At 51.0% G+C, this 18,770-nt stretch overlaps 2 protein-coding genes across 15 annotated transcripts in view; both read left to right on the top strand.

The window, feature by feature from the left end:
- The first annotated feature begins 984 nt into the window (after positions 1 to 984).
- On the top strand, positions 985 to 2,527 carry LOC124468199 (gap junction delta-2 protein). The gene is made up of 2 exons (XM_047020835.1): positions 985 to 1,056; positions 1,360 to 2,527. The coding sequence occupies exon 2, from the start codon at positions 1,362 to 1,364 to the stop codon at positions 2,451 to 2,453; it is 1,092 nt and encodes a 363-aa protein (XP_046876791.1). The 5' UTR covers positions 985 to 1,056; positions 1,360 to 1,361; the 3' UTR covers positions 2,454 to 2,527.
- A 1,089-nt stretch (positions 2,528 to 3,616) lies between these two features.
- The window catches only part of LOC124468198 (unconventional myosin-XVIIIa-like), a 59,575-nt gene continuing 44,421 nt past the window's right edge, over positions 3,617 to 18,770 (top strand). For 7 of the 14 annotated variants that reach the window (XM_047020826.1, XM_047020821.1, XM_047020820.1 and 4 more), the window contains exons 1-4: positions 3,618 to 3,724; positions 4,882 to 6,039; positions 18,279 to 18,356; positions 18,473 to 18,544. In XM_047020826.1, the coding sequence (XP_046876782.1) occupies positions 5,026 to 6,039; positions 18,279 to 18,356; positions 18,473 to 18,544 (1,164 nt within the window). In that variant the 5' untranslated portion in view covers positions 3,618 to 3,724; positions 4,882 to 5,025. Of the gene's footprint in view, positions 3,725 to 4,881; positions 6,040 to 14,114; positions 14,190 to 15,735; positions 16,044 to 16,788; positions 17,653 to 18,278; positions 18,357 to 18,472; positions 18,545 to 18,770 lie in introns of those variants that run through there. The other 7 variants (XM_047020828.1, XM_047020832.1, XM_047020827.1 and 4 more) reach the window with 5 other exon arrangements.

Raw genomic sequence — 18,770 nt, 5'->3', positions numbered from 1 at the left:
TCAGTCTTTCTTACAGGCTACTGTCATCAAATAATACACCATTTGGGTATATTGTCACTGTATGTTTACAAAGGATTTTTCCTAATTCAAATGACCTACCCTGTTGAGTAAACAATCTGACATGATCATGTATTTGATGGGGTTTCCCTAACCCTAACCTCTGTAAAGCAGGTAGGCAGAAGCCCTGTTACCAGGCAGTATTGTTGACATTTTTTCCAGCACGTTCTTTGAACTCTGTGCTCGACTGTGAACGGCTGTTCAGAAAAGGTGCCCCCCACTGTACATTGAAAGCCTTTGTGTTGCATACAGTACAAAGACTGTTTCAGATGGAGTTAGAGAATATGTGTAGTCAGCTGCCTTCATGCAGCTCAATAGACTCCAGCACCTCCACCAACCTGCTCCCACTTCAAATATAGTTATGCAGATTGCTTGCTTTGGCATTTTTCCAGTTTTGGATCGGACAGAGACAAATTTTCCAAAGGTAGGTTTCTCCAGAAATCGTTCATCGCGGTTGTTTGTGTGGTTTCAGCTGTTTTTGCATTTGTACAAAGGCAGTCCACACAGTGTTTCTGTTCACCATGAGCGGTTGTTGATTTGCGAGAGTGAAGGGACAAATTTACTGAATCAGGGAGAAATCAGTTTAGTTTCTGTCAGGGGAAAATAGAAAGGGTTCATTCTCTTACTATTTGTTAGTAAGTGTTCATATCTTTTCACAGTGTAAACATGCCTTGGATTAGTGTTTGCACCCAACCAAGTTGCAGGGTGTAAAAATGTGTAAATTAATACACGTATATATAAGTAGTGTCAGCTACATAGTAAACAACAATAGCAAAACAACGTTTTATCAAGCAGTAAAACCTAATTTGTTTTGAGAAAAACAAAAAACAGAGTTCATAGATTATTGTCAATATGTAGTTTAGAATATTGTGTTTTGACAGTTGAACTTGACAGAGTAAACTAGTCTCCACACAGAGACGCCAGAATTCAGACGCCCTCATTGTAGGATTTAAATAATGTGTTGACATATCTTAAGGTTTCATGGATCTGCTCATTCAGGTGAGGCTGAGCATGAGCCCTATTCACTGTGGGCACCACATATCCAATAATAAGCATTCAATGCCCCGTTAATTAACCTTAATTTGTCAAAACTCTTGAATGAATATGATGCTGATACAAACCGTGGATGAAAATAAGATGAGAATGAGATTAAGATCTCTTTGTTAATACATGAGATGTAATAACAAAGGTTGTTTACAGGTCATATCGTATGTCATGGTTATTGTTAAAATGATTCTTTTAATCATAATCCATAAAAGTAGCTTTGTTGCCTTACAGTAGGTCTTCTGCGTGTTCCCTCAGAAATGGGAGACTGGTCAATTCTTGGCCGCTTCCTAACGGAGGTGCAGAACCATTCCACCGTGATTGGTAAGATCTGGCTGACCATGCTGCTCATCTTCCGCATCCTGCTGGTCACCCTGGTGGGAGACGCCGTCTACAGCGACGAGCAGTCCAAGTTCACCTGCAACACCCTGCAGCCCGGCTGCAACAACGTGTGCTACGACACGTTCGCCCCCGTCTCCCACCTGCGCTTCTGGGTCTTCCAGATTGTCCTTGTCTCCACGCCCTCCATCTTTTACATCGTCTACGTGCTGCACAAAATCGCCAAGGACGAGAAGCTGGAGATTGAGAAGGTCCAGGAGGTGGCCCGTGAGAGGGCCAAACAGGTGGGCCTGGATGAGGACGTGGCCCTGGAGAGTGGCAGCCCCAGGTATCAGCCCTGCTACCTGGAGGAGTGGGGCGCACAGGAGGGGGGGTGTGTGGAGCAGAGCCTGCTGGAGGAGGAGCTGAGGGAGGTGGGGAAGGACCCCACCCAGCTCTCCAACCAGGTCCTGCTTATCTACATCATCCACGTGGTCCTGCGCTCCGTCATGGAGATCACCTTCCTGGTGGGGCAGTGTTACCTGTTTGGGTTCGAGGTGCCGCACCTGTTTCGCTGTGAGACCTACCCCTGCCCCAATCGGACTGACTGCTTTGTGTCCCGCGCCACGGAGAAGACCATCTTCCTCAACTTCATGTTCAGCATCAGCCTGGGCTGCTTCGTGCTCAACATCGTGGAGCTGCACTACCTTGGTTGGCTCTACATCTTCCGGGTGCTGTGCTCTGCTTGCTCCACCTGCTGCGAGGCAGAGAGGAACCCTGTGGAGCGCGTGGGGCTGTACGCCCATCACAACCCCCTGCTTCTGCAGCTTAAACACTCCTTACGAGGCCGGGTGGTCCTCCAGACGCCCACAGCCATGTACCAGGAGAAGAGCAGCGGAGCCCCCGCCATCTCCTTCCAGACGGACTCTACATTGGAGTGCACCTCCAGGAGGAGTCCGGAGGAAAAGGAGCGCACCAAGACCAAGCTGGCTGGCATGAGCAGGCTGGGAAGAGGGAAGAAGTCCTGGCTGTAAACTGGCGTTTTCTGTCTTTTTTTTAATTTTTATATTTCTCTTTTGCTTCCTCCTCTGATTGCGTTTGTTTATCTGAAGATTTGGTTTAAACATGTTTACAGTAAGAGTGCAAAAGCAACTGTCCTTTGAGCCTTTTGCAGTGAATCTTTAGGTATTCAATGCTAGGAGTACTTACCCACCAGCACAGTGCCTGTATGGTCTTCTTTTGGACAAATACATGAGTTAATATTCTCATGTCCATACCACATCCATATCAGTACGTTTGTTGAGATATGATTAAAAACAACAACAGTATGAGCATGCACAGGCATTGTCACATTATAATCCTTATTATAATTTAAACTGTGAGAATATATGTTGTTTTGGTTATCTTTGGAATCAAATGTCACTTTATTCAAATCTAGAGAAACTTTGATAAAATGTGTGGCTGTCATTGATGAATGTGCTCAACAGAGCTAGAGCTATACAGCATGAAAAGGTGCAATGTTTCTAAATGTCTGCAATATCAACTGAATAATACTATGTGTTCAGGAATATTCTGAAATGTATTCAGTTTCCCTCTCTGAGTCAAACAAGGAAGGACAAAAGTAGTGACATTTGAAAAGATAGTATCATGAGTGAAGTAACTTATGGACATGGAGATGTTTACAATAAGAATATATATTGGGCATGACGACTTAGTATAAGTTGATTCTATAAATTATGTGGTGCATGTTTTGTTTGGTCTTTTATTATGTTTCTTTTCTGTGCTACTTATTACAATCCAGGCACGTTTTAATCCTGGCAAACAAATATTGTACAAAATTGATTGAGCTGTTATTTCTGCTGCTTGTCGGACTGATGGTGGGTGCACTTTCACAAACAATTCAGTGCCAGTGAACTGGAAACGTTATAAAGATTGAGTAGATCAAATAAAATTCAAGGTTAAACCAACATGTTGTATTTTTATTGTGTCATGTTGGTCTAATATTCATATCTCTTTTTACTAGGTCACGCCAGTGAGTTTGAGTGAGGCCTATTATCACTGTCAATGAGAACATTTTACCTGCATTCACACCTATCTTGGTTATTTTGCTCTGCATAACATTGCCAGCAGGGGTCGCTTCCGACCGGTTTCCTTTCGTCCTACCATGTGTGTGGACTGTGTGTAAACGGCTCTGCAACGCCTCTGTACAACTAAACTACTGAACCCTTATGACACAATCTCACACAGAGCCCTTAAACGGACTCCTGCAATTAGGACTGACCATCAACCAACAGTATTCAAAGAGGTAAGTAGACGATGCCATTACACATTAGGTGTATAATAGGCAACATCTCCACGAAAGGAACAATTTGTTATCTAAAGCCACCGGTGTGATAAAGAATGAGGGCAAAGCAGCTTAAAGCGAGCGCATTATAAGAACAAGCCTAGGATCGGCTACAACAATAACCAAGCCACAGTGTATCAAAGCCGTTTACAGCGCTGGAAGCTTAGGATTTGTATAAAAATATCGTAAATTTGTATGTGAATGGGACTTGGAGGGCGTATGGGCAGGTGCCTCGTTCACATATGCCCCGTGCAGCAATATTTCGCTCTGATCGATAACCTTTTGTGATGTCGGTGGTCTTTAAGTAAAGAAGTGTCTTTATTTCACGTATAGATGCTTTACGTGTAGACGCAGTAAGTGTCTCACTGCCAAACGGTATCACGCTCAGTAAATTAGACATGCGAGAGCATACCAGACGAACAGTACGGTGGAGTCTGACTAAAAGTCCAGCTAGCAGGTCTCCACTCATCCATTATTTATATTTAATCTCAAACGTGTCAGATCATGGTTAAACTGTAACCTGACAGATCGTCGCACTGGGTAAGGCTTTAGTCCACATTGACAGTGGTTCAACCCTGAACTGAGCTGTTCCAAACTTCGGGTGGTGAAGGTCGTCAGGGGTTAAGTGAACACTTCCCTTCATGAGCTAAAAGAGAAGCGAAAGGAGTAGCCGGTAGAGCCTTTCTGAAACCTCACGATGAGACCTTGTAAACTTGTGCTTCAAATAGTCTCTCTGACAGAGAAGAAGTTCCATTTTTATTTAATGAAAGGCTCTGCAACATCTGATACCCTCACTTCAACACAGGTGTTTGGTTGCACTGTCCAAGCTCTTTTCATTCGTTCAATGTGTTCATTCCTGGCCTTGTAGATTAGAAAGAAATCATGAATCTTGAGACCCAGGCTACATGCTAATCATTGCATTTTGTGGTATTTTACGCATCATGTGTGCGTTATGATCGTAATAAAATGATACCGTTAGTCATTAGTCACACTCTTGACCATAAACCGTCTATGAAGAGTCATCAACTGCCTTGTCTTTTGATCTGTAAGGACATCTCAGTAGCGGACGACTGTGACCACGACAACACTGATGTTTTGCTCCCTCTCTCCCTCCCCAGGTCGATTCTGCGGACAACAATCCACAATGTCTCCAGATGCTCTGGATGATAATCTGAAGAGCTGAAGTGATCCAGTGTTACATGGATCCCGTCAGCTTCTGCTTTACAAACCAACCTTTCCTGGGGTGATAAAAGGAGCCAAAAATGTTCAACCTGATCAAAAAAGACAAGGAGAAGGACAGAGACAAGGATGGAGGGAAGAAGGAAAAGAAGGAGAAGAAAGACAAAAAGGAGAGGATGTCCCAGGCGGAGATGAAAAGCCTGGAGGAGATCAGTGTGAGACGGGGCTTCTTCAACCTGCACCGCGGGGGGTCCAAGAGGGACTCCAGGAGCAAGCTGGAGATCTCCAGCCCCATCCCCATCAAGGTGGCCAGCAACGCGGAAATCAACCTTACGGAGATCGATGCCGAACGCTTCAGCTCCCGCGGCAGCATGGTTCTGGACGCAGGGCAGATGAGCGCAGCCAGCTCCAGCGACGACATCAAAGGCGAGGGGGGTCCGGACAGCCATCGCAGCTCGGTGAAGGAAAGGGCTGCCAGGTTTGGGGCCTTGGCCAAGCAGAACCCCCAGGTGGGTCAGGTTATTAAGAGCTTCTCCTTCTCCCAGAGGAGCAAGGAGGAGAGTCCGTCTGAGAGCTCCTCTCCCTCCGGGCAGAGCTCTGCTGCCCCATCTCCCCAGGTAGAGAGCCGGGGGTTCGACCCCCAGCGCAGACCTGCGCCCGCCCGGACGGTCCACATCCCAGAGCTAGTGGAGAAAACGTTCTCTGCAGACCTGAGTCTGCCGGCTGTGACGGCCCCGGCTGTGCCGGAGCCCCGCCAGCTACAGCTGCAGCGCCGCAACACCGGGGACTTTGGCTTCTCGCTGCGCCGCACCACCATGCTGGACCGCCAGCCGGACGGGACGCTCTACCGGCGGGTGGTGCACTTTGCAGAGCCCGGTGCCGGGACCAAGGATCTGGCCTTGGGGCTGGTGCCGGGAGACCGGCTGGTGGAGATCAACGGGGACAACGTGGAGAACCGAAGCCGGGACGAGATTGTGGAGAAGATCCGTCAGTCCGGAGACACTGTCCATCTGAAGGTGCAGCCCATCGTAGAGCTGAGCGAGTTGAGCCGATGCTGGCTGAGGAACAGCGAGGGCCGCCGCAGGGGATCCGACCATGTGAGTACTACGCTAGGAGGGTTAGCAGGAGGTGGTACCATGCTAGGAGGGCTAGCAGGAGGTGGTACCATGCTAGGAGGGCTAGCAGGGGGTGGTACCATGCTAGGAGGGTTAGCAGGAGGTGGTAGCATGCTAGGAGGGTTAGCAGGAGGTGGTACTATGCTAGGAGGGTTAGCAGGAGGTGGTACCATGCTAGGAGGGCTAGCAGGAAATAGAAAAACTACTGATACTCTTGCAGGTTGAAGATTATTTTTTTCCAGATGTAAACTATTTTTCACCTTGCTAAGGGTGTGAGTTAACTTATTAATTTACTCCCACTGAGTAATACCCTCCCCAGTAAATCGACATGTACCTTTCCAACCTAACCCTCAGTCTATGTGACAAGGCTGGACTTGTATTTCAAGTCACAGTCTCATGCTTGTTTCTAAGACACCTTGCGTAAGTTGTTCTTTTTCCAAGAAACTCACCTTGGAATGTGGCGGCACGTTCCTGTGAAGCCTTTTCTGTCCCACCCTGTCACTCTGTCACCCTGTCACTCTGTCTCTGTCTAGCTGGTAATGTGTGGCATTCTTCAGCAGAGATCCCTGCCTGTTAAACAACTGTGGTATGTGGTTTTGCAACCATGTCATACAGGATGACATGCAGAATGCCGTGTGTGAGGAACCGCCCCCTGTGGAGAGGCTTGATGACGCGTGCGTGTGTGTAATCCCATCCTCCCCCTTCTTCTCCCCCTCCAACACCAAACAAAGGACGGCTGGAGGCGAGCTCTGTTTTAGTTTCAAGCTCTTGTCATATTCTATACACATCATATGACGCTGGGCAGGATGCACCGTCATGCTCGAGAAAAGAAAGGTTTCTTATTTTGCTTTCAGGAAGAGAAGGGTGCAGAGTATTAGATGAAAGTTGGATCCGTTTGCGACTGGTGATGGTGGTTATGTGTCCCAGTCCTCTGAGTGTTTGGAGGTTGTGTTTCAGATGTAAACACAGACATGGTGATCCAGGATGGGGGGGGGGCAGTTAAGAGGCTTATCACCCAGCCAACCAAGCGCCCACCCACTTACCAACAACCCAGTCACCTCCTGACCCTTGCGCCTGCCCCCGTCCCAGATGCCCCTGCCCCCGTCCCAGATGCCCCTGTCCCAATCCCAGATGCTACATACCTCCTGCCCTAGTCCCGTGCCAAATGCCCCACCCAAATCCCCACCCACCAACCACCCATCCACCTCCTGCCTCTTGCCCCATGCCTCCTGTCCCTATCCCCTTCCCCCTGCCCCTTCCTCCTGCTCCTTCCTCCTGCTCCTCCCTCCTGCTCCTTCCTCCTGCCCCTTCCCCCTGCCCCTGCCCCTGACTCCTGTATTATAACTGATGACACAGTACATCACAGACTCCAGACTTGCATTTTGTTCTGGACCACTAGAACTACACAAGGCCTGAAGTTGGAGATTGCATACAAAGTGTCCATTTCCTTTTCTTTTTGCAGTATGTGTGACCAGATCTTTGCCAGTGTGGATCAGGAATGTGGACACATTCAGTACTCTGCTGTTGTAAACAAGATACAATCAAACAGTAAATGTCCATTTGATGGTTTCTGTATTTTCAGAACCGTCAAGCCAGGTAGAATCACCTGTTGACCATGTAGCTTCTGAACATCATGTGAACATTACGGATGTAAACATTTTTATTGACTTTTCCCTACGTTTTAACTTCTGTCTCTGAGATATGTCGGAGACAAGGTTCTGTGAATCTAGTCAGCTTCTCAGTGTATCTCGCTTTCCTTGGAAAATGTAAAGTATTTCCTGAAGTCAGTTGCCTGTGGGTTTTAAAAGCTACCTTCAGTTCTGTCTGCCGTTTTCCTGAACGAGGGATTTCCGCCAGTCCCAGACCTGTAGGAACCTGGTAGGGGAGCAGGGAGGGAGGGAGGCTGGGAGGGAGGGAGGATGGGAGGATGGGAGGGAGGGAGGGAGGGAGGGAGGGAGGGAGGGAGGGAGGGAGGCTGGCTGGCTGGCTGGCAGGCAGGCAGGCAGGCTTCTCCACCCCAGACTGTGTTGTCTGTCTCTTGACGTCTGGTTGAACCTCTGGAAACAGAGTCGCTTCTACAGCTGGAAAGGAACCAGCTGGCCAGCTGTCAGGTTCCCCTGCCAACCCTTCTAACCCAGAGAACACCTGTGAGAGGAAACTCAGCTGTTGACCTCCGCTTGGATCAGCCAACCATGTCCTCCTGCAGAACACTGCTGGAACGGCTGCTGACTGGAACCGGCAGGTATTAATCGTTAGGGAGGATAGTTCCCATAATGCTTCACCCCAGGACTGTCACGACAACAGGATTGTCAGCCAGGGAGTGGTATGCTCCATGAGACTCAAGGTATATACTTACCATGATGCAATCTGTTAGTGCTGGACTCCCTTCCCTCCAGCCCCAATCACCACACAAACTACAGGCTTTCAGCCGCTTGCATGACTAGTGTGTGCGTGCGTGTGTGTGTGCCTGTGAGTGTGTTTGTGTCTGTGAGTGTGTGTGTGTGTTTGCATGTACTTGTGTGGCGTCCACAGCGTTGAGACCCTCCAGCTCTGCTAGAGGAGGAACAGTATCTCTCACTGGTTCTGTCCCAGATACGAATGATCATGACTGTGATCACCAAAGACAGGCCGTTTGGAAAATGAAAAAATGAGAGCTTGTAAGAGTGACCCAGAAGCAGGGACCCTATTTATAGGACGTCACGTATAATAAGATCTGGATCAAGGAGGTGCTGCCATCTATCTAGCTCTGTTTAGTCAAGGATCTAACTCTAGCTGCTCTCAGGTTAAACACTGTGGAGGTGGTGGTGGTGGGGGTGGTGGGGGTCATTGTGTCATTTGATAGTTTTGCTGTAAGCCTTGAACCATGGGTGTGCTTGTGATATGCTAGCCACACTGAGGCACTGAATAACAAGGTGTTCAAAACCTGCCTGGCTGGTTACGGTCATATACCTGTGTGTGTGTGTGTGTGTGTGTGTGTGCACTCAACCAATATGTAACACCCTGAGATAGTTTGCATCTCTGTTGCATACACCCAACACTTCCTCCATGGGGTAGAAGCTGTAAGCATGTGGGTCACATTTCGTATTTCCAGGGGAGTTTTCAGTGTAGTGTGCCATGTCAGTGTATGAACGTTCAGTAAATAGTCATTCATATCTGGCTACATACAGCACATCTAATGGATGCCCTCTATTAAAGTTGCACCAAATGAGGTTATGTAACGGACCAGTGTGAGACAGCAAGATGAATACATGGACCTGAATGGCACTTGGCCCCCAGCCACTGTCTGCACAACATGATGCCAAAATATGTCCAGTGTTTCTCTGGACTCTGTGTTGTCCTCTGCTGTCCTCGGCTGCAGTGTTTCCTGTCTGTACGGGACTGTCAGAGCCACGCTGTGCTCTGGTCACCATGGCTCTGGTCACCATGGCTCTGGTCACCATGGCTCTGGTCACCATGGCCCCAACAGGGGCCTGCCATTCAAACATGTAAGCCAATGTGTGTGCTGCCTGCAGCCTGGGCCCGCCTTCTCTCCACAGTGTCTCTATGGACAGCAGGAAGTCGGTGGAGGTTGTGTGTGTGTGTGTGTGTGTGTGTGTTAAACGATAAGAGAAAGGCCAGTGGCCATGAGCTGTAGAGAAAGGGGCAAAGCAGAGATGACTGTTTACCTAGTTGACACACAAACCAGTTCCTACACCCTCACTGATGACAGGTTATGTCAGGGCCTCCTGAATGCTATGAGGGACAGACTGGTAGTCTGGTGGTGGAGGTGGTGGAGGTGGAGGTGGTGGAGGCTCTCCAGGGAGCAGAGGGGGAATCAGGGAAGCTGGGAACGCCTCTGGGAAGGCTCTTGATGATGGTGATGGTGGATGAAGAGCAGAACAGGGTCTGGCCAATCACAGCAGAACAGGGTCTGGCCAATCACAGCAGAACAGGGTCTGGCCAATCACAGCAGAACAGGGTCTGGCCAGTCACAGCAGAACAGGGTCTGGCCAATCACAGCAGAACAGGGTCTGACCAGTCACAGCAGAACAGGGTCTGACCAATCACCTGAGATGTGAGGAGATCCCAGGCCACACAGCAGAGCATCAGCCTCTGGGGGAGCTGGGTCGTATGGGGGAGGGCTGGCAGATCTGAGACTGGCTCTGCATGGCCTTGACGTTCCATGGTTCCACGTTCCAAGCTACGTTTTGTGTCCCATAAATACACTTTTCTTTCTGCTTTTGGAATGTTATCTGTGTCTGGAACTGGGTCAGAATACATTGAGAGTGTTGGTGTGTGTGGTCATGAGGAGAGGTCTGTTTTGGTATCCTCCCAGTAGATACCAGGTAGGTCTACCTCTTCTGTCTCTGAAGCCTGATAGCATCACTGAGCATGCTCGGACATGAATCCTGTCTCAGGAAGCTACTGTCTGAATGACAACATCCAAACAGGAGGCTCCAGGCTCAGTGTGACTACAGTCAGGCTCAGTGTGACTACAGCCAGGCTCAGTGTGACTACAGTCAGGCTCAGTGTGACTACAGCCAGGCTCATTGTGACTACAGTCAGGCTCAGTGTGACTACAGTCAGGCTCAGTGTGACTACAGCCAGGCTCAGTGTGACCACAGTCAGGCTCTGTGACTACAGCCAGGCTCAGTATGACTACAGTCAGGCTCAGTGTGACTACAGCCAGGCTCAGTGTGACTACAGTCAGGCTCAGTGTGACTACAGTCAGGCTCTGTGTGACTACAGTCAGGCTCAGTGTGACTACAGTCAGGCTCTGTGTGACTACAGTCAGGCTCAGTGTGACTACAGCCAGGCTCAGTGTGACTTCAGTCAGGCTCAGTGTGACTACAGCCAGGCTCAGTGTGACTACAGCCAGGCTCAGTGTGACTACAGCCAGGCTCAGTGTGACTACAGTCAGGCTCAGTGTGACTACAGTCAGGCTCAGTGTGACTACAGCCAGGCTCTGTGTGACTGGCTGGAATCATCATCAGAGAATGATCCTTGATTCCAGACCCTCAGTCTTTTTCTCTGTCATTTACTGTGGAGGAACTGACTGTTTCATATCAGTGTGGATAGTCACCTCCCTAAGCTGTTGTTGGCAAGACTTATCTCTTTAGCTGAACTTGCCAATCCTCTCTGAACAGTTCAAAGTGCACACACAGTAGGAACACAGCTACTGGAAGAACAAGGTGTCCCAGAATGACCACATTAAATGAGAAATTAGTGAAGAGACCCCAGAGTGTGACAAGACCAGACCTGCTGCCTGTCTGTCTGCTCTTCTGTCTGTACTCTTGTCTGTCTGCCCTCCTGTCTGTCCTCCTGTTTGTCTGTCCTCCTGCCTGTCTGTCCTCCTGCCTGTCTGTCCTCCTGTCTGTCTGTCCTCCTGCCTGTCTGTCCCTCTGCCTGTCTGTCCTCCTGTCTGTCTGTCTGTCCTCATGTCTGTCTGTCCTCCTGTCTCTCCTCCTGCCTGTCTCTCCTCCTGTCTGTCCTCCTGCCTGTCTCTCTTCCTATCTTTCTTCCTGTCTGTCCTCCTGTCTCTCCTCCTGTCTGTCCTCCTGCCTGTCTCTCTTCCTGTCTGTCCTCCTGCCTGTCTTTCTTCCTGTCTGTCCTCCTGTCTGTCCTCCTGTCTGTCCCTCATTTAATCACAGCTTTCTCAACCTGACATTCCTGTCACTGCTCCCCTGCAGACACACCTGCTCTGGTGACTCGTCTGTGTGTGGGATAGTTTGTGCTGGTATGTGTGTGTGTGTGTATCTGCACGTGTGCATGCATCTATCATGTGACTGTAAAGATTCCTGCTGGTGATCTGCAGGGCGAGTCTTATTATCATGAGTCATGGTCACGTGGAGAGAGGGAACAGCCATGACTATGTGCTCAAATCAAACTCCTGTTTGCCAAAGGGGTTCCTATCACTCGTTCACTGTTAAATGATTTGGTCATCAGTCTCTGCTCTCCACTCCTGTTTGGCCAGGAAATGTGCTGTACTGCACAGCTAAAGGCACAGTAAATGTTGTCTTAAACTGGTCTGGCTGAATCTGTAGTCCAAAGTGGGTCCTACCAGAGGTGTGTGACCACATCAGCTTGATGGGGATTCTGCTGCTTGCCCTTCATCGGACACCGTATATTTCCTGTCTGACCACAAGCTTTTGTCTTTAAGACAAAAAAAACCACGCCTTTAATCTGCATCCCTGCTCTCCAACTCTGTTTTTAGCAACTAGGCTCAAGTCCTCTGTCGGCTTGTCCAGTCAGACCAAATGAGAAAGTGAATGTTGTGTCATGTTCCTGGAAAGTGATCCAGTAGTCTTGGTGTGAACAATGGGGCCCTGTGTGTGTGGAGTGGAGAGCAGGTGTTCAGGCTAGCCACTCCTGGGCCTGGTGAAGGGCTGCTGTCCTGGGGCTCAGCCTGGTGGAGGGCTGCTGTCCTGGGGCTCAGCCCGGTGAAGGGCTGCTGTCCTGGGGCTCAGCCTGGTGAAGGGCTGCTGTCCTGGGGCTCATCCTGGTGAAGGGCTGCTGTCCTGGGGCTCAGCCTGGTGAAGGGCTGCTGTCCTGGGGCTCAGCCCGGTGAAGGGCTGCTGTCCTGGGGCTCAGCCTGGTGAAGGGCTGCTGTCCTGGGGCTCATCCTGGTGAAGGGCTGCTGTCCTGGGGCTCAGCCTGGTGAAAGGCTGCTGTCCTGGGGCTCAGCCTGGTGAAGGGCTGCTGTCCTGGGGCTCAGCCCGGTGCTGCAGACACGCCCTCACACTGGACCTTCTGGGACGTGAAGGGTAGACCATCCTCCCTCCCTCTCTGCCTCCCTGCCTCCCTGCTAGAGGATGTGGTGTGCTGTGCCAGTGGATCTGAATGGGCTTGTTAGTGCCAGGGAGGGGAGGGGGTGTGTGTGCCTGTCTGAGATGATGATGACCCCCTGTCCCCAACACTGCACCCTCTGTCTGTCTGTGACATCCTCTGAAGACTGTGTCAGTGCCCTGGATGCTGCTGCTTCAGTACTGAGAGAGGCAGTCAGCTCATCTTCATCTTGAAGGGTCTTAGCGATCACAATCAGTAGCGACGTGGAAGAGCTCCTTTTGGCAGCCCCCTGCTGATTCACTGTCATGTCAGCTCCTTGTTCCTAACCCTAACCCTCCTTGTCATTACCTGGGAATGGCCTACTTGTGATCACACCTCTTAGAGAGGGAGAGGGTCTAGTGAGTCTAGTGATTCCTCCGTCTTCACGTGCTGCGACTCCTCACAATCTGGGTCGTGTGACCGGCCGGTGTCTCTGCCATGGAACTGGTTCAGCCAGAGTTGAAACTGGGTCAGCGACTAGAGTGGTGAAGTACGCAGGTCTTAATCTTTGATGTTCAGCGAGTGGAGGATATTTCTCGCTGGGTGTTGCGCTCCTCCAGGGATTAGCCTGGACTAGGGACACATAGATTGGATTGCCGAAGCCACGCCCAGCCCTGTCCTTCCTGTATTTCCGTGTTGTGTTCCTGTAGCCACGCCCCTCTGCCCTAGCCACAACCCAATCCGAAGAAGCCGACTTTTGCCTTCTCACCATTTATTTAGTTTTTCTCGTTTTTCTCCCATTCTGCGGGCGGATCTCAAACCCCTGCCGTTCACACCCGGACGCTGTGTGGGTCAAACGACGAATTTGGGTCACTAGAATCTAGAATCACTAAGACGAGTTGGAAGGCCCAAATCAAACCATTATTCAGTAGTGTGGCTCCCCCTAGTGGTGGTTCAGGGAGAGAGCGAGACAGCGCCCTCTAGTGACAGCCCACAGTCCCATCACACAAGTAGAAATGGAAAACGGCAGACGAGGCCTGTCCTCGTCCCAGGCCTGGGGGCCCTGAGGTCACAGCAAGGAGGAACAAGGCCTCATCTGCCAACCCCAACACACACACACACACACTGGGGACGAGGGTGGCAGGAGGGTGCCACACACACACACACACAGGTCTATTTATAGAGTCCGTAGGCCCGTCCCCGCAGCTGCCTCTGTCCCAGCCAAGGTCCTATCACGTTACCCCCCACGCCCCCCATACTGCCCCCACGCCAGCGTACTGCCCCGGGCTAACCACACTGTCTGGAGTAACCAGCTCCACGTCTGAGCCCACGTCCTGCTCTGTCCTTCCAGAAGAGAACATCTCCAACTTCCTGACGACCACAGGCAGGTACAACCCCAGGCCTCTGCGGAAGGTGTGTGTGTGTGTGTGTGTGTGTAACACTTCCACCAGGGCTCTGCTTGCGTCTCAGAATGGCCTCCTCTGCTGCTTGAGTTATTAATAGTGAAGGCCTCACATGGAGGCTTGGCTAGAGATGGTGTCTCACAGCCACAGTCTCCCCTTCTGGGTGCTCTGTGTGCTCTGTGCTCTCTATGCTCTGTGCTCTCTATGCTCTGTGTGCTCTGTGTGCTCTGTGCTCTGTGCTCTCTATGCTCTGTGTGCTCTGTGCTCTGTGCTCTGTGTGCTCTGTGTGCTCTGTGCTCTGTGCTCTGGGTGCTCTGTGTGCTCTATGCTCTGTGTGCTCTGTGCTCTGTGTGCTCTGTGTGCTCTGTGCTCTGTGCTCTGTGTGCTCTGTGCTCTGTGCTCTGTGTGCTCTGTGTGCTCTGTGCTCTGTGTGCTCTGTGCTCTGTGTGCTCTGTGTGCTCTGTGTTCTCTGTGTGCTCTGTGTGCTCTGTGTGCTCTGTGCTCTGTGCTCTGTGTGCTCTGTGTGCTCTGTGCTCTGTGTGCTCTGTGCTCTGTGTGCTCTGTGCTCTGTGTTCTCTGTGTGCTCTGTGCTCTGTGCTCTGTGCTCTGTGCTCTGTGCTCTCTATGCTCTGTGCTCTGTGTAATTGGACTGTGGTAGTGATGTGGAACTGGGGAGCAGACAGAAGAGGAATTCATAAACGGCACTTCTACACACCAGGACTGGACAAGGCTGCATGTTTTGAGTGATAGTCTTGGAATTGGGTTGGGGTTAAGGTTTTCTTGTGATGTCTTCAACATGGGACTCACTCGCCCTATATTGTTGTTTGTGTGTGATTACTGTAACAGCACTGAGCCAGCCTGCAGCATGAGTTGGTGACTTAGATAGAGACCACTGAGCCAGCCTGCAGCATGAGTTGGTGACTTAGATAGAGACCACTGAGCCAGCCTGCAGCATGAGTTGGTGACTTAGATAGAGACCACTGGCCAGTCTGGACCAGGATGATGACATGCTCGTAATCGCTACACATGCTAGTGGATGTTATTATAACAATATCTAAATATAGCCACATCATTATTTTCACTTCATATAGAGATTCATACATTGATAGCTGTAATTCCTACTTCTCCGCTTCTCTCCTCCTCCAGCTCTCCATTTCATCCTGTTTTCCATCTTTGCCCTCACGCTGCATGGTCCCACTGCCTGAGAAAGACACCAGCCTACAGTCTCTCTTCTAGAGAGAGACACCAGCCTACAGTCTCTCTTCTAGAGAGAGAGACCAGCCTACACACAAAGTGTAGGCTGGTGTCTAACCCTAACCCTACTGCCTGCTGGTGTCTCTCTTCTAGTTTGAAGAACTCTCCTCTCCTTCTTTCTACCGGTCCTTGTCGTTATCAGGCCCCCATCCCATATCTCTATCTCTCTCTCTCTCTCTCTCTCTCTCTCTCTCTCTCTCTCTCTCTCTCTCTCCCCCTTCTTTCTCCCTCACCCTCTTCCCTTTCCTCTCATTTTCCTTCTCTTGTTGTCTCTCTTCTCTCTCTCACCATCCTGCTCCCCCTCCATCCTTCCTTTATCTCTCTCTTTCTCCTCGCCCAGCTCCGCCCATGACCTCTGGCCCCTCCCATGGCTTTCCCATCATGCTTTTCTTTCTGGTAGCAAAAGGGAAGTGCTGTTTCATCCAGGTGTTTGAGGCCTGATCAGTGTGTCAGCATGCCCTTTTCACGCTGGCTTGTGGTCTTACACTGCTTTAGCAGGTATGCGTGTCTTCTTTCTCCCTGTGTGCTTGACCACTCTCTCCTGACCCTTCTCCTGCGTAGGTCAAGGTCGATCCCGAGCCAAACGTAAGTCCCTTCACCTCTGTGTTTGACCAATTTACATTTCCATAAACACAGTTACATGTCTACATTTTAGCAGACTCTGTCATCCAAATCGACGTGCAAATAGAACACACATAGCAAGGGGATGAATGATGAATTCTGAGAAGAAAAAAAAACTTTTAGTTGCAGAATCAAGATATGTTTGTATGCAGGGCGTAGCGCAGAGCAGCATGTTGATATGCAGCAGGGCTGCGTCACTGCTGGAGACAGACCTTCATACAGTACAGTAAACACACAGGGAGAATCTATTAGCAGGCAGGCAGGAGCCTACCGTGACAGCCTCTATTCCCTCCTGAACCAGAACCTCGTCCTGGTATTATTCATCCAGGAAAACAGAACTTAATCTCATCTGGAGACAGATCTGTTAAAGGGGAAGTTTTCCAGCCAACACCCCCATGACGAAGTTCATGATCCCTGGCTGGTTCTTATCTCTGGGTTTCTAAAATTGTTATGCAGAAAATGTTGGACATGAATTACTCCGACGGAGGAGGAAAATGCTAGCTATGAAATGAGTTATGTGTTCTAAGCGAAGGGATGGCTGAATCAGCTGTAGCCTGTGTTGTAGAAAACAGCTGCTTTCTGAAGAGCTTTGTAAGGAATGTCCAGGACTGTGTTAGTGAACAATACTCTGGACTCTCTGTCACGACTGGAGGTTGACATTGTGTGTGCTGACCAGCTCGCCCTCCCCTGTGTGTGTGTGTGTGTCCAGTCTGACGGTGAGGAGTGTGTGAAGGGTCAGTCTGACTCAGCTAGTCGACTCCAGCCTGCTGAACTAGCCTGAGACCCGACAGGTCAGAGAGCTATGGGAGGCCCTGACCCCCCAGCCCCCCCGCCTCCTCCAGCCTCCTCCGCTCCCCCAACATCCTCCTCCAGTCAGGAGACCACAGACCCCACTGGCAGGAAGCTGGTGAGGAGGTTTGTGAGAAGGGTGGTCCCTTTGGTGGACGAGCCGTCAGCCTCCACCCCCACCTCCACCCCCGCCTCCTCCTCCACCTCCTCCACTTCCGTCCCCAAGACGGCCAAGGCTGTGGGCTTGGGGAAGCGAGAGGAGAAGGATGACATCTCCCTGGGGCTGGCCAGCCTGATGGGGCGCGGGAAGACCAGGGAGCACAGGCCTCGCCCCCGCACCCAGGACCGCAGGGGGGAGCAGGAGGTGGAGGAGGAGGGGAAGGAAGACAGCGGTGGTCAAAAGCCGTCCGAGGATAAAACTGAGGAGGCGCCCCCGTCCACCCCAGCCCCTCCCACTCCAGCCCCTCCCACCCCAGCCCCTCCCACCCCAGCACCTCCCACCCCAGCCCCTCCCACCCCTGCCCCCCCTAAACTCAACCCCTTTGCCCCTGTACCTGGGTTCATCCCTATCCCTAGACCCAACCCTTTCACCCCTCCCCCCGGCTTCATCCCTGCCCCCAAACCCTGGAACCCCCTGGCCAGACCTCCAGGCTTCATCCCTGCCCCCAGACCAGACCCCCTGGCCAGACCTCCAGGGTTCATCCCTGCCCCCAGACCAGACCCGCTGGCCCCTCCTGCAGGATTCATCCCTGCCCCGCGCCCAACCGCCGTGAAGAAGACAGAGGTAACCAGGGCAACTGGTAGAGAGGACAGACTACTACCTTACTGGAGCATGCTGTCAGACTAACCACATCACTTCCTGTGTGCACATGAAACCACTGGCTCACGGGGACGTTTTCACTGCTGTGCTCACACGTTTCAGCTCAGACCAACTTCCTGGTTTCACCAAGTTTCTCGTCACGGAGAGACTTGAGTTTCTCTGATGCGACCAAGCTTTGAGGAGGGAGGGAGAGGAGCGGGGAGAGGAGGGGGGGAGAGGGGGGAGAGGAGGAGAAGGTAATCAGCAGGAGAACAGAGAATAACTGGAAAGGTTACAGTGAAAGGTTGCCTCCCAGATGGCAGCCTACAGGGTTTTCTTTAACTGGAGTTGGTTTGAGGAACACGGATGTTTGGAGAACTACTCACTGGTTTCTAATGAGTTCTGAGCATGCTCAGTACTGTAGGTTTGAGCATGACCTAGAATGGTGTGCAGTAGAAGAACTTGTGGCTTACTCTGGAAGCCTTTTTTGTTACCTTAGGTCACTGACTCACCTATGGTGTGTGTTGATGTATGTGTGTGTGTGTTGATGTGTGTGTGTGTTGATGTGTGTGTGTTGATGTGTGTGTGTGTGTTGATGTGTGTGTCTCAAGGTAAAGGCAGAGTTGCGTTCGTCAGAGCTCCCTGTGGGGAAGCCCTCCTCTGGGAGCTCCTCCTCTCTCCCTGAACAGGTGTGTGTTCGACACCCTCACTCTGTACACATCTTCCATACACCTGCCCTCCCAGGGGCCCACCCAGCCTCACAGCACCAACCCCCCTGCACACTGTGTGTGTCTCCTCCACCCAGGTTCCACAACTGATCCCCACAGAGGAGAACCATCAACGTCTGAGGAAGATCTTTGATGGGATTGATCCTACTGTACGGTCCTACTCCCTCCCTCCCTCCCCTCCCCTCCCCTCCCCTGGTCTGCTGTTGCCCTGGCTTGTCTTGTGTCTCTCCTGCCCCTGCTGTGTGAGCAGGGAGGACAGGTGGTCTGGTGTTGGGTTACACCTCTGGCCCCAGCCAGCCAGCCAGCTCCATCCTGGGGGTTACACCACCTACAGCTGGACTTCAGTTACACTTTGGGCCTGCTAGCCGACTGATA

This window comes from Hypomesus transpacificus, chromosome 5 (assembly GCF_021917145.1).
Source record: "Hypomesus transpacificus isolate Combined female chromosome 5, fHypTra1, whole genome shotgun sequence".
Lineage (NCBI taxonomy): Eukaryota > Metazoa > Chordata > Actinopteri > Osmeriformes > Osmeridae > Hypomesus > Hypomesus transpacificus.
Note: the sequence above shows the minus strand (reverse complement) of the source record. Positions and strands in the feature narration are given on the sequence as shown.

What these genes read in the sequence shown, in the direction of transcription:
- LOC124468199 (XM_047020835.1), top strand. Translation starts at nt 1,362, where the DNA reads ATGGGAGACTGGTCAATTCTTGGCCGCTTCCTAACGGAGGTGCAGAAC.